General features: G+C 40.3%; 1 protein-coding gene and 1 long non-coding RNA gene across 3 annotated transcripts in view; one reads left to right on the top strand and one right to left on the bottom strand.

The window, feature by feature from the left end:
• Window positions 1-15,622, bottom strand: part of agfg1a (ArfGAP with FG repeats 1a) — a 41,412-nt gene that overhangs the window by 13,145 nt on the left and 12,645 nt on the right. Inside the window, exons 2-6 of one of the 2 annotated variants that reach the window (XM_072690693.1) lie at window positions 13,566-13,659; window positions 10,552-10,667; window positions 9,585-9,747; window positions 8,624-8,774; window positions 7,083-7,208 (exon numbers count right to left, since the gene is read on the bottom strand). In XM_072690693.1, the coding sequence (XP_072546794.1) occupies window positions 7,083-7,208; window positions 8,624-8,774; window positions 9,585-9,747; window positions 10,552-10,667; window positions 13,566-13,659 (650 nt within the window). Of the gene's footprint in view, window positions 1-7,082; window positions 7,212-8,623; window positions 8,775-9,584; window positions 9,748-10,551; window positions 10,668-13,565; window positions 13,660-15,622 lie in introns of both variants that reach the window. The other variant, XM_072690692.1, reaches the window with a different exon arrangement.
• LOC140564985 (uncharacterized) lies at window positions 11,776-14,182 on the top strand. The gene is made up of 3 exons (XR_011980567.1): window positions 11,776-11,942; window positions 13,746-13,820; window positions 14,089-14,182. It is a non-coding gene; the product is annotated as an uncharacterized lncRNA (long non-coding RNA).

Here is a 15,622-nt window from a genome sequence, read left to right on the forward strand (position 1 = left end):
AGAAAGCCCAACAGCGTCTCTACTTCCTCCGGAAGCTGAGAAAGGCCCGTCTCCCTCCACCCATCCTCACCCTCTTCTATAGGGGAACCATAGAGAGCATCCTAAGCAGCTGCATCACTGCCTGGTTTGGGACCTGCACAGCCTCTGACCGCAAGTCCCTCCAACGCATTGTGAGGACAGCTGAGAAGATCATCGGAGTCTCTCTCCCCTCCGTCATGGACATTTACACCGCCCGCTGCATCCGCAAAGCAACCAGCATTGTGGATGACTCCACCCACCCTTCACACAGTCTGTTCTCCCTCCTGCCATCAGGAAGAAGGTACCGCAGCATCCGGTCCAACACGACCAGACTCTGCAACAGCTTCTTCCCCCAAGCCATCAGACTCCTCAACACAACTCAACTCCTGAACTGATATCTTACACTCTCCCTCTCTCTCTCTCTCTCTCTCTCTCTCCCTCTCTCCCTCTCTCCCTCTCTCTCTCTTTCCAACCATTTATCCCAGATAACATGGGAAGCATTTTTTGCACAAGCATTTGCACTGATAACTTTAATACCTCACTGGACTCTATTTATCGCACATTGCACAACTTGCACACTACAGTCATTATTTATTATCCTCTGTCTGTACTGTGTTGTCTGTCCGCACTTGTTTGTTTGTGTTGCACTTGTGTCTTGTATGCACTGTCTATGTTGCACCATGGTCCGGGAGGAACGTTGTTTCGTTTCACTGTGTACTCTGTATGTAGTTGAAATGACAATAAACCCACTTGACTTGACTTGACTTGACTTGCTAGTGCATGGAAAAAACAGTACACATACAGGCTGTTAGCGAGCCGAACAGTGGAGCTGTTCACACAGAATGAGTCATTCATGGGTGCTGCGCTCACCCCAACTGAGGAGGAGCCATCAGCACTGACTCACACCCTCTGGGCTCAGGGCAAACATGATGTGGGACTGATTCAGAATTGTGAACCAATTCGTATTATGCCAAAATCAGACTAAAGACCTAAACAGCATCAGTATCCTTTGAAAGAGTAGCATATGCTGTGGTCTCAGCAACAGAGGTGCTCCAAACACAGCCTTAACCCTCATCATGCTCAGCACAAGCAGCAGAGCTTGTAGCCTTAACCGAAGCATGCAAAATAGCTGAAGGCAAACAGTACATATCTGGACTAACTCCAGATATGCTTGAGGAGTGTCACATGATTTTGGAACCATATGGAAACACAGAAACTTCCTAACTAGCTCAGGAAGCAAAATCAAACACCGTTCATTAGTCAGTGACCTCCTAGAAGCCATTTTGTTACAAGCTGCAATTGCAATAATAAAATGCGCTGCTGATTCAGCAGCCCAGGATCCTGTCAGTAGAGGCTAATTGAAATTGCTCATGGGCGGAGCCACATGAGCAAAGGGTGAATAGTCCACAGCATAACAAAGCAGTGGTATGCACTAGGCATCACTACACTCATCCAATTTTTGGTTCCAAATGTTTAGTGTGCGCACAAAACACAACTCGTGGCTAAGGACTCACAGCAGCCCCACTTGCTGGCCACCCCCCAGCAACTGAACCATTTCAGCACTGGCAAATTGATTTTGTACAACTTACTCCGGCTGAAGGGGAAAAATACTTGCTGGTTTGTGTATGCATGTTCAGTAAATGGTCTGAGGCTTTTCCAACAGGAAAACAGGATGGAGCAGCAGTCACAAAGGCTTTCCTGAGAGAAATCATTCCAAGGTGGGGGCTGCCAAGCAGAGTTTCAAGTGATAACAGGACTCAATTCGTGCATACAGGTGAAAGCAGTGTTACCAGGTCCAGCTGAGAGTCCACTGCACTACTTCCAGCCAGGAGACTGGATCCTCTTGAAGGACCTGCGGAGAAGGAGGTGGAACCTACCAAGGTGGACGGGCCCACATCACGTGCTGCTGGTCACACACACAGCTGTGAAGATTGAAGGGCGAGGAACGTGGGTGCATCACATGCACTGCAAGAGGGCACCACCGGTGGAGGACAGTGAAACACAGCATACCCCATCTTAGGTCAGACCCGTGCTATAGGGCGTTTTCGGCGAGGCCAGCCACTATGGGCACTCGGGGACTGTCAAGAATACCGGGGTGGGGCGTCTACTGCTCCGGAACTACAACAGCACGGACATATCCAATGGGAGACTGAGGGACCTGCCTCTGGCATTGGACTTGCCAAAGTAGGACACAAACCTCTAAGTTATACATCCAGTGGGCGAGACTACCTGTGCAAACATGCTTTTGATAATCCTCTGCGTCAAATGATAACAGCACACGTGGACGAATCACAGGTGCTAGGTTGTCGCATCATAATGGGCCTAGGGACAGCTTCCCAAGAACTGGACAGGGTACTGCTATGAGGGAGCTGTCCTGCCCAGATCCATGGTTTTCAGTCTTCAAGTCACGGGACAGCCTCAGGGGTCACATACAAGGACAAAAAGATCACTTCAAGGCACTCACTATGGCCAGTACCGCCTGATGGAACCATTCACTGCTCTTGGGGACACTATCGGGTGGTCACTTCTTCCTGGAATAGGGACAGCAGCAACTCTGGTGAAACTTAATGGATTGGCTTATGAACTTATGGTAACAGTAAATGACACTGCTGGTGCTATAGAGGCATTGAAGCAAGAACAGCAGGCCATACGGGCAGCAGTATTACAGCACCGCATGGTGTTAGACCTCCTCACAGCACAACAAGGGTGTGTGTGTAAGATGGTAAATTCTTTGTGCTGCTTCCACCTGTCAGATTTCAGTGCCAACATCACTGATTACATGCATCACATGCGTAAAGCAGTCACTCCCTCGGATACTATGCAAGGGGGATGGTGGGACTGGTTGTCAGCCTTATTAGGTCATGAAATGCTTCGATTATGGTCATTAATAGCTCCAATTGTAATGACGATACTGACTATTCTGATCCTAGTTATGTTTTTTCTCCTTACTGGGACGATGCGTCTCCAGAGCCATACAGGTGCAAGCTGCAGCCTTGTCGGGTTCCCCAGCCACACTGGGATCTGAGGATGATGGACAATTTGAGGGCCTTAGGGAAATGTTTATTAACCAAGTTTAAATGATTATTAAGAATCAAAGAGGGAAATGTCATGAAAAATATTGTCATGCTGATTCATAATGTATTCATTTAATCTTGTATCCACTTAATATTTTGTATGCGTAAATCATGTTCTGTTCTATATAAGCTGCTGCACAGTTGTACGGTACATTCTGATACTATGTCTGGCGCCACCCGAGGCCAGATAAGAAACATATGGATAAGCATTAGCTGAAACAGAGCAGTTACTCACGTTGTTCCCAGACTCACCCTCACACTCAGGGTCACAGTGTCTTAAATCTATCAACAATAGGCAGAAAAGTGTGCCAGAGGTCACACACCACCAGTATTAATCACATACACTCCTTCTTAGGAGGTGCCAGGTGTCGTGAGTCATGAGTTCAGGATGCGTATGCAACATGTGAGGGTGGGAGGGGGATATTACTATAAGTATGCATGTTAAATACAATTGAGGCAATCTGTATCGTGGTCACGAGCTGCGTGCAGATTCATTAAACTTGCTACTCAATGCATATTCCCTTGTCTGCTTCATCACTCTTTCACAGATTTCCACCACAAAGTCTATGAATTTTAATACCTTTTTCTGGTAATAGAAAGCTTCTGTTCCTCACAATGTAGGCGAGACTTCTTGTTGTGCTACCACAGTATGCCAGGTTCAGATCACATTTGGCACACTGCTTTTGTTTTGCCATGGGTAAATGTGGGTACATTTTTCAAAAAGCAGAGTTGTTTGGCATTTTGTCATTCTCTTACTGCTGCCAACCTGAACTTAAGCATGACGTGAATAAGCGAACAGGATTGAGATGGTATACATGTCCAAAAATGTATTAATAGACGTATTAATACACAAAGTGTATTTTGCAGATCATCTTTACTGAAGAAAAAAAAAAAATAATCTACTTTCACAATTAAAATACATGCCCTAGGAGAATTACACTATGGTACACACTATGGTGGCTATAAATTTACACTGCAGCAGCACGCTTTGACAAGGTAACAACTCAAACAAAATTGTGGCCACCTTCGTCCCAAGTAGGCAAACCTCCCCCTCGTTCAGCCTTTGTGAAGTGAAGACAATGACCGACAGCCCAGAACTAGCCTAAGTGTAATCCAATCCCTGAGAAGTTTGCTTCAACCTTGGCTTTTTTAAATAAATGTAGCTTTGCTGAGAGTACCCTTTCTCAAATACAGTTGTGACATTTAATCCATAAGAGCCTATTAAAAGAATTACACTGCATTGAGTGTTGCACAGAACTGCAGGAACGTCCACATTGCTTGGTTACCTTTTGCGCCACCGTCCCTGTATTCTTTATTCTTGTTCTCCAATAAAATGCAAGCCACTGGATGCTGAGAACACTGCTTGCAAAGCAGCCTACTTTGTAGACTCAGAGTGTTATAATATTTTGTATTTTAAGAAAAACTGAAATGTAAAAAAGCTGTTTGAAATTATTATAAATAACCTTTTTAAACTACTACCCCAATCAATTGGAACCTTAAAATAACCTTTAAATTTAAGCCTAAAAGTATGGTTCCATAAGATTAAGTTACGTTAAGTTACACACATATACCTTTTAGTAGCAGAAAAATTTGACAATGGCTCAATACCATTAGACTATGATCAAAGTACTTGCTTTGTGCAAAAGGAGCCGTCTAGAGAGTATTATTTGTCAATAACTGCTTCCTTGTGTAAAGACTAGGCAATCTTTTCACCCATGAATCGTGATAGAAATTGGGGGAATTAATTCAATTGCTCTATACACAACCATATGCAGAAATCCTGAATAACGGTAACAAGAATCCAACAATTACAGACGAGAGGCAGATGGCTGACCAACAAACCCACTGGTCTTCATAGCCTCATAAGTCTGGATGGGAGTCACATGCATCTGCATCGCTACATTATTGCAACAATATTCATAGAAACATCAAGAATCATCGAATTTGATGTGCCAGCGTGTCCGTAGACTTCAGAGAGTTAATCACATTCAGCTTGTCAGAGCTAATAACCATATATTACCTAATAGGACTAGTATGCAAAGTATACTAGGTAAACATATTGCTGTATTATCTACTTTGTCCAGACCTCAGAACAGTCCAGAGCTCGTATGAAGGAATCACCTGGGGCTATATTAATCAACCCTATGCAATGTCTGGAAAGGTTACTTACCTTTACTATTTCATACATTAATATAATGTATTTTAATGGTAAGGTAGTACCCCATATTTATCATCTATGAATTAAATATGAATCTAGTAAACCTAGTATTTTTACTATATAAAAAGCAGAGACTAAAAGGTAATTTGTATGATTTTAAGGATGCTGCCTCATACTTCAACTTTTAGTTGTATTTTCTAGCAAGAAAATGTGTACCTTTATATAAGCATGGAACTTCCACCTGAAACATGACCATGTCTATTTTAGGAACTAATAACTGACCAATGCTACATTAAATCTAAACAATTTACGAAATATAAACAAAAACAGTTAGAGATAATTAAAGTTCTCAAAATGACTATTTGCTAAGCTGTTGTATTGTTGTATTACGGTCACTAAACCATCTTCATGGTTTATGGAACAGGTCCCTCAGCCTGCAGTGGGGGCTAAATGCCCCGGTAAGCTCTTAAGATGCTCTTCTGTCCTCCACTAGTTACCTGTATTAATGGTAACACATTACCTGGATTAATCAGTAACACTACGCCGAGAGGGACTCAAATCCTGCAATGCCAGGCATGTCCCCCTGCTTAAGACAGTACATGTCCAGCATGACAATGATCCCAAACACACTGCTCGGGCAACAAATGAGTGGCTCTGTAAAAAGCATTTCAAGGTCCTGGAATGGCTTAGCCAGTCTCCAGACCTCAACCCCATAGAAAATTTGTGGACGGAATTGAACGTCAGTGTTGCCCAGCGATAGCCCCAAAACATCACTGCTCTAGAGGAGATCTGCATGGAGGAATGGGCCAAAATACCAGCTACAGTGTGTACAAACCTGGTGAGGACTTAAGTTACAAAGTATTGGGTTGAACTTTTGTCATTGACCAAATACTTATTTTCCACCATAATTTACAAATAAATTCTTTAAAAATCATGTTACTGCAATCACACACTCTCATCACAGAGGTCCCCAAATCCTTAAAACATACAGACTATTGCTTTTAGAGGTTTTGAACAAGCTGTAGAGGAACCTGACTAGTTGCTCACCCATGCCAACTCTACAAATGTTGCACCTTCTCATTCTTCCCTTTCAAGTCTTAGTTCCTTTAAGATGGCTTTGAAGGCAGGTTAGAGCAGTTTGTAAACAAATAAATACAAATTCTCCATAATGCTGCCTAAGCATAAGCTCATTTTGACAGCCATTTGTTTGTCATTCTGCACATAACACAATGACCTTTCCCGCACAATAGACCTTCTTAATAAATAGCCTACAGCAAAAACTTTGCCTCATCTTATTTTTGCTTGTCCAATAAGCTACTGCAGCTTGGTAGGGAGCTGCTACTTTTTTAGTCTCACCTCTACAAGACAAGTGGCAAGCAATGATTAGTTAAGGTCAGGCAGTCTATTAAACTCTCATTTTGAACTCTGACCAATGCTATTTACCACATTTTATACCCTTCAAGATGTTTTTTCATATTACTAAAGTCACAGTCACAATTACAGCTCCATTGATGAAATTAACATGTTAAGAAAATAAATAAAACGCGTAATGTGACACAGAACCAAAAGGACTACGTAACATCAAATTATGTTTTACTGATACATTAAATACAGCAATTAAATAGAAAGTGTAATTTGCAAAAATATTCAGGTATGGTTTCTGTGGAAGAATTTGTTAATCTTTCATAAAATCAACTAACTGACCATGTGGTTTTAACTTTAGCATACACCCTTTGAAGTGATTTTGTAGAAAATGTGCACACGCGCAAAAACTAAAATGATGATTATGAGGCTACTCATTGCGTGTAATAAATGCTGCATGTGTGTGGTACCTGTTTCTGCTGGCTGAAATGATGCTTGTGGGGCAGATGAAAGTGCAACAGTTGGTGCAGCCGCAGCAACAGAATTCCCAAATTCACCAAATTTTGCAAAGTCCGTGCTAGCGTTACCATTTTGTGCTGCTGGATCAAACAAACAAACATGGAATAAGGGATTACAAATGGTAGAAAAAACAGGATCATCATCACATTTGGTTCAAACTGATTAAAAAGTCCAATCACATCTAGTCCAAATTAGAGCTGTGCAAAATATTAAAAATGTAATACTTCAGTTCAAAACTTGTTCAATATTTTGTTTTAATAAGCTAGTTCCAGGTTAGCATTTTATTTTGTTTGCATTTGTGGGTATAAAAAAGGCAACAATTAAATACATAGTAAAAATCCATATAATTGCAATAACATTGGGTTGAATTTGAAGAAACTACTTGTTTGACCCATTTTTAAAAGATGACCATGTCAGGTTTCCTTTTTGTCAGCAAAGGACAGAAATTTAAGGCTGCAGTGGTCACAGGCTCACCAAAACTGGACAGTAAAGCAGAAAACCAAGAATTTGGGATCAACTGTATGAATCTATGACCAAATCCCTCTCAAACTGCTTTCATGATCAGTGATCTTCAGTGGCCTTCCCAGTCACTGAATTGAAATATAGAAAGTCTTTACAATGTTGCAGAAAAGTAGATTTGTAGAATCAATGGAAGTTTCACTAAATCTTACAGATACAATGCTATGAAGAATTGGTCATTTTGAAAGCAAAGGAAGGACCAACCCAGTATTAGTATAAATATCTAATAGTATCTAATAAAGTGTTTGGTGAGTCTATATACACAAGTTTGTGCATTATTCTTAATGTCCTTTCAATTTACATTACAGGCATACAACTTTTTTCCTGCGTGTCCATATTTTCTTTCCTTTTAGGCAAGAGTTCTAATAGGTAGTAGAGCTGCAACAACTAACCAACTTCATCAACGACCACATTAATTGCCAACAAATTTAATAATCCCTTCTTTGGTGACGTAATCGTGTGTGTTTCTTGCACTGACTAGGAGTTGTTTGTACAGCGCGCATCAAACAACATGTGTCTGCCTTTTCCTTTTATGCTGATTTGAATAATTAGGGGAAACCCGATTTAGTTTTGTAGCAACCATAAAATAATACTTTGCACATCCTTGATTTAAAATTTTGACAGGAAAAACAAGAGTTTTATGTACCTTTAATATTTGCAGAAAGGCACTTTAAAACACTATTTTTGAAGACGTCATTCATCTGTATTGTCTTCATTGTTAGTTAGCAAATATGTAAAAACAACCTATAAAAAACAAGCCAAATTTAAAAGCTGAGAGCTACATAAAATCTAATTGATAATCGAGAGTTTCATAATCCAAATTATCAATTAAACGCTTCAATAATCAATAGATCAATAGATTCTACTACAACAGCTGTTGAAAAATGTTTGTAAGAGTGAAAAAGGGAGACAGCATAAGAAAGAGACTAAGACAGATAGCAGTTGACATGTACACAGCTGTGTGTCTTTTTACCTGGATGGCTACTGAAATGTGCAAAGTTGGCAAAGTTTGTGCTGCCTGTGGCCTGAGATGGTGAAGTCACAAAGATGTCTCCGACAAAATCACTAAGCAGATCAAATTTTCTGTCCTGCTGAGTCATCGGAATATGCAACACTACCGGGGACTGAGAGGGAGAAAACATGAAAGGAAAAAACAAAACTTTAGACAGAGCAAGGGAAATTATGGTGAATGGGAAGGAACAATTTATAGTAAACATACAAGTAATCACATCATTTTATAGTTTCTTCCAAATGTACTGGAACAGCTAAGGCATTTTTTTGTTTTTGCCATACACAAATTGCATTTTAGAAAAGAAAAAAAAAAAAAAAAAAGAAAAAAAAAAAAGAGAGTTGACATTAGAATTTCAGATTTTATTACTGATATATGCAAATGCTAAATGTGTTTTTAAAACATGGTGCTGTGGGGACAAATAAAGGAACAGATAACAGAAAACAAACAGTTAATATTTGGTTGAACATCTCTAGCTAGCATCAAGCAGATAACCTAGGGACACTACCTAACTGTTACATTCTTCTTTTATGATGCTCGTCCTGGCTTTTACCACTAATTATTTTTTTGCAGTTTTCAGGAGATAAAACATGGGTTTACTGGGTTGTCCTGGGGATACACCAGACCTATATAAAATTCCGGTCTTTCAATTCTTACTGGTGATAAGTGATTTGCTTTATGCGGTACGTCCTTTATGTTTTGTCTGTGGGTTTTTTGTTTGTTTTGGAGGACCTTTTTGTTTAGGGGGGTTTTAGGAAGTTTTTTAAGGCATTCTTGTTATTTTTAAGGAAAACGTGTTAAGTTTTATGAAATCTCAAGTTACATAAATCTTTAAAGCTTCATGTTTTTGCTTGGATTTCTAACAATCAAGAATGACAGCAGAAGTAGAAACACCATGTGCTTTTCCCACAAGTAAGTGTATTACCTGGCTAGGTGTGCTTCTGCTGAGATGTAGGGCAGGTGCTGTGTCTCCTAGCAGTGTTTTGAGGGGTCTCACCTCAGGAGTACTGCTGGTGCTGCTGGCAGAGGAACCTGAAATAGAGGCATGGACTGAGGCTACCACCTTAGCTTGCTTTGATGTAACATACCTAAGAGAAAGAGATGGAGAAAGAAGAAAAAAACAAGGTTGTCAAAGTAATCTGTAAAGTAGGCCCCAAACCATTCCAACAAAGTTCCTGTAATACAAATCAATACGTTTGAAGAGACAAAAACAGATCTAATTGATGACCATTTCTAAGGGCAAAGAGAGGGATGACTGGCATAGGATCCAAAAGGCAACTTGCAGATCTAGATACCTTGATAAGCCTAGCAACAAAACAGAAAAAGACTGTCTACAGGAGAGACAAAGAAAACAACAGAATTCTAATGACTGAGCTAAGGGAAACCTATAAGCAGGCTTCAACAATATATTGACAGTAGGAAAAAAAAAGTTAATATTTCCCTGGCAGTTGTAGCCAGCCGTAGTATAATATTCAGTCTTGGTCTTTTTAATGGCGTGCTTATAGCAAGAAACATCTCTTTATAAGCCAGTGCATATACAGTCTTTTCCTGCTGAGATGCTCTAGCAGAAACCCTTACGTTTTTAAGCTGTTCTAAATGTTCTAAAAGGAGCACGATGGTTTAGAGTAGCTGACACAATGCTAACATAATAACTGACTAGAGAATCAGAGATGACACTACATAACAGTCTGCATTTTGTGTTACATTTGGAGGAACTACTTGTTAGATTAGTTGTGTTGAAACATTTACATTATGTTTGATTGGTTTATTGAAAAAAAGCTTGTATATTTTGCTAATAAATCTCATTTGTAATAATTGTTGAAAAATGTATTGCGACTGCATATGTTGCCAAGAAGTCACTGTATTTTCTAATTTAAATATTCATTGCTCACCATCGCTTCTTCTCATATTTTTCCTGGAGAAATTCTTTGACTTTCTGGGGTTCCCTGAAGTCCGGGATGGCTGAGGTTCTGTCATCATACAGGCCCAACCATATCCGTTTGCATACCTGCACAAGCATAACACCAAAATAGATTTTATTTTAACACTGAATAAAAACACAGACACACAAAATGTGACACCAAGGAGACCCCAAAAGCTTCATTCTCTCCAACACATTCTCACTGAAGCAGGGCACTTTTTGTTAAGTGGTTTTACATGGCCATGATATGGCTTAGAAGTCAAAACTGAAACTGATGCAAAGGCATGCAATTAATCTGGGGATATTAAAAGAAACATTCACAACTAGAAGGATGCCAGAATTCAGATCTTTGCGTAGGATAACTGCTCTGCTTTTAACAAAGCAGCTTTACAGAAACACTGGTCCAACACCAAATAAGCAAGAAACGCCCCCGCGAGCAAGGGGAAGCTAGACGAACCAATACGACCCGAAACAAACATCCTCTTCTGGTCAACACCAGACAGCAAAAAAGAATGCAAGAAAAGCAAAAAGAATTAGAATTAGGAAATTAAATATACAAACCTAAGTAGTAATGAATGAAACCTTGTAACAATTTTGACTAATTTGACAACTGAAAAGTAAAAAAAAAAAAAAAAGTAATTAACATGGTATACAGGCACACACAGACACCAGTTCCCACTAAGACAGTTAAACAAATTATACAGTAGCTAAACTACGTACTGAAGCACTCATTCCCACACGTGCATAGAAACCTACCATAGCATATACAACCCCAATTTCATGAGAACTAAATAGGAATTATATGAAACATTAAAAAAAAATGTGGGTGCAAAGTGACAATTCCTAACAAAAAACTTTCGACCATAACATGTGCACGTACACATATTACATACACGGTCCCACAGCCTGGCTCCTGACCAATCTGCATGTCAAATTTAATGTCAACATTTCTAATAACATGTTTAACATAATGCAGAAATACAGCTTAAACATTTCCCGAAACTGTAGAGTCCACTCTTTTAATTGCATCTGAGTTGTAAGACTATGAAGAAAGAATCAAGAAACTTGTCTACTGCCTCTCGTCGTGTCTAACTGGTGGATTTGTGTGTCTATTATCTGCCTTTCATCTGTACATGATTGATTTGTGCATCCGCCTAGGTTTTGTGTAATACTGACCAGTGGACACTCAGAAACTCCTTCTGGACAATGAGGCTTAATGTGCACAATGAGGTTTTGTGTTAATGTGGATTCTTCTTCCCACACAGATATTGGCAGTACATGGACTTGCACAGCTGTTTAGTGGTCAAAACTTAACCATTTGATGATTTTCAATAAGACAAGATTCACACAACTGAAGCCTCAGTAAGTTCTCAGTAAGATCTTGTTTCCTTTTTTACAGAAAATAGATAAGAAGCCAGTTGGAAGCCAGTTTACCGTTTGTCATAACTGTTTAGCATCGCTCTCTGAAGCTGATATATGCTGTAGTTCATACATTCTGACATATTGCCTTTTGCATAATAAGTAGTAAGTGCAGTCACCATGTTTGATTTATTTATTTATTTTCAAAAACCTACAGGGTGTAAAGTTAGCACAAAGACCAACTTTGCGTTAATCGAATGAAAACCCAAAAACTAGTTTGAAAAATTATATTTTTGCACAACTATAAGAAAAGTATTGTAACCGCAATGTTAGAAAAATCTAAACTGCATGCTTGAACCCCTTGAATTATAGCAACACTCAAGTGAGCCCCAAGCCCAACAAACTTAACTGCATTTGACAGATTTATAGACCACTTATTTACTGTATTCCCATCACTTACATCCGCAAAGCCAAGCAGACACAGAAGTAATATTTGCAATGCCAACAGCTTCACATAAAAAGATTTAATAGTCTAAGATTTAAAAAAAAAAAAAAAGACTTTCTAATGACAGTATGCTAATGCTAAATGGCTCCTACGGGCTCTTGTGACCTGTTTTTTAAAACATTCAATACCATTTTTTACCACCACTTAAAAAAAAACCCCCAAAAAAACCAAACAATATTTATCTTAAAGTAGAATCAATTGTTATTGTCCATCCCTGTTAGTTATACTGTTTAAGTTACAAAGACTACACAGTAAAGACAACTAGCCTAGCTACAATGTGACTGGATTTTGTTTGCTGGAAAAAAAACAACAAACAAAAAAAAAAAACATAAAAAAGTTAAATAACATTAGCTGCTAGCAATCTAGAAAGACAGTGCCTGTTGGAGGTATGGACCAGTCTTTTTTAGCCATTGGTAGAGAAGCTTTTTATATTCATTGCTCTTCTAACGGCTAAATGCACTTGTTATTAAAGCAATGTATACGTGACTAAGAGAAAAATGTTGTGGCTAGAATCTGGGCTTTTAGGCTAATTATGCCAGTGTGTGATCATGCACTTTGGGCTCGCCTGGATATAAACTATACAGTTTGTGAAATATGCATTGAACACGTCACCAATTTTCTAATATATCTATATTTATATATAAAAGGCGCCACTGACATGACATTCTCACAACACACACAAAGAAAATGAAATCAAACCATAGATATCCAAAAAATTGTGTAATAATGAGAAATAGCACAAACTCAACACACACTATGTTGACAAAGACCTGGTTAACCAGCTTATATAAATAAATGTCTTGTTATAAAATTAATGTCTTGTAAATGTTTATTGTCAGCGGACTTGCTGAAAAGCACTTATAACGAGACACAAAATGCTTATACATGTAAACAGATATTGCAGAACAGCAACAGAACAGTCTTACATTCTAGCTGCAAACACATACATTGCTCCATTTCACCAGGGCAAGCAGATGCCTCTATGAGCAGATCAGAGACTGACCATCGCACTGCACTGTTACTAGTACTACTGTGTATGCTTTCATGCACAATTACTGCTCTGAAAAAAAGCAGAATCAACTGCAACAGTAGTGGTTTAATTTAGTTTTAGTATATGTTACCTCATTCCCATGGTTCCGTAGAAATTCTATTTCTTGTTGTGTGAAGGTAGTCATACAAATGGATTTCACTCTGTGGGGAGGGTTCAGGCCTCGTCTAAGAACAGGAAGAGAGATACTGGTTATTTTCCTTCACTTACCTTGATAAAAGAAACTAAGACTTCCACTATCATCTGGTTCTAGGAAGCAGCTCATAAAAGAAGATGGCATCTTGTATGGAAAACAAGCTCTCTTATCCGACATCGGTGCAACAACAGGGTCAGAGGATTATATTTGTTTGCTAGTGGTGATGCAGTATTTCAGTTACTTAAAATGATTTACGTTTATGTTGTAATTTACCTATGCAATTCAAACTGAACATGCTAATTTGATCTTGGACTATAAGCATATCCAAAACATAGGTGACTAATATTACCAAACCAAAATAAAACGGGTACAAAAAGTAATTTACATTTTCTTGACTTCTGTAATAAGAATGAATTCTGCCCCCGCTCTCACCCACGCATAGTTCTTTGTTTTATTAAAGATATAAAGGACGGTTCCCCCTTTTCTGAGAGTCGGCTGAGTGGAACTGCAGGTCCAGCTTGGTGGTTTACTGAGACGGCTGTCTCTTACCAGGATCGATGGGCTCTCCCAATCCAGTGTGAGTGGTGAAGAACAGCAAGTCTCATTGTGAAACTGAAAGCGTTTTGCCAAGTATGCTTTCAGTTTGTTTGTGTTGATTGTGAAATAAAGGGACCTTTTTATACAGAACATTTGGTGTGGAACCTGAGTTATTTAACGATCCTCCCTTTGATTTAAAATTTCACAAAACAACTTCTAAAAATAAACAAACAAAATTGATACAGGTATATTTTGTTTTTCAATTCATTAAATTGTAGAGGCATTTCATATTCTGTACACATCCGCTGTTACTCTCCAAGACCATCACCACACGCCCAAACCAGAAGCCGTGGATCACTCCTGAGGTGCGTGCGCTACTGAGGACCCGCGACTCGGCCTTCAGAGTGACAAGGCAGCCGTAAGGAAAGCAAGAGCCAAATTGTCACGAGCCATCCGAGAGGCAAAGCACACACACGCCCAGAGAATCCACAGCCACTTCAAAGACATGGGTGACACGCGGCGCATGTGGCAGGGCATCCAGGAAATCGCAAACTACAGGACAATGCCACCGTCCTGTGACAGTGATGCCTTCCTCCCCGATGCCCTGAACGACTTTTGTGCACGGTTTGAGGCACAGAACAACACGTTGGTGAGTAAGATCACACCCAAGCCAGACGAACAGGTGTTGTGGATGTGAGGAAAACTCTGCGCAGAGTCAACCCACGGAAAGCTGCAGGACCAGACAACATCCCCGGCAGAGTGCTCAGAGAGTGTGCAGACCAGTTGACAGATGTTCTCACGGACATCTTCAACGTCTCCCTGCGCAGCTCCACTGTCCCAACGTGCCTCAAGACCACCACCATCGTCCCCGTGCCGAAGAAGTTCACGGTGTCCTGCCTCAATTACTACCGTCCTGTAGCTCTCACGCCCATCATCATGAAGTGCTTCGAGAGGCTAGTCATGAGGAACATCAAGACCCAACTACCCTCTTCATTGGACCCCCTGCAATTTGCATATTGTCCCAACCGCTCCACGGACGATGCCATCACCACCACCCTTCATCTCTCCCTTACCCATCTGGAGAAGGACACCTACGTCAGAATGCTGTTCATAGACTTCAGTTCAGCATTCAACACCATCATCCCACAGAATCTCACCAGGAAGTTAAGCCTGCTGGGCCTCAACACCCCCCTCTGCAACTGGATCCTGGACTTCCTGACAGGGAGGCCCCAGTTAGTCCGGTTCGGGGACAGCAGCTCCAGCACCATCACAATGAACACTGGAGCACCCCAGGGCAGTGTACTGAGTCCTCTGCTGTTCACCCTGCTGACTCATGACTGTGTTGTGAAACACAGTTCCAACAGCATCATAAAGTTCGCCGATGATACAACTGTGCTGGGTCTCATCAGCAAAGGCGACGAGTCAGCATACAGAGAGGAGGTGCAGCAGCTGACAGA

This window comes from Salminus brasiliensis, chromosome 11, assembly GCF_030463535.1.
Source record: "Salminus brasiliensis chromosome 11, fSalBra1.hap2, whole genome shotgun sequence".
NCBI lineage: Eukaryota > Metazoa > Chordata > Actinopteri > Characiformes > Bryconidae > Salminus > Salminus brasiliensis.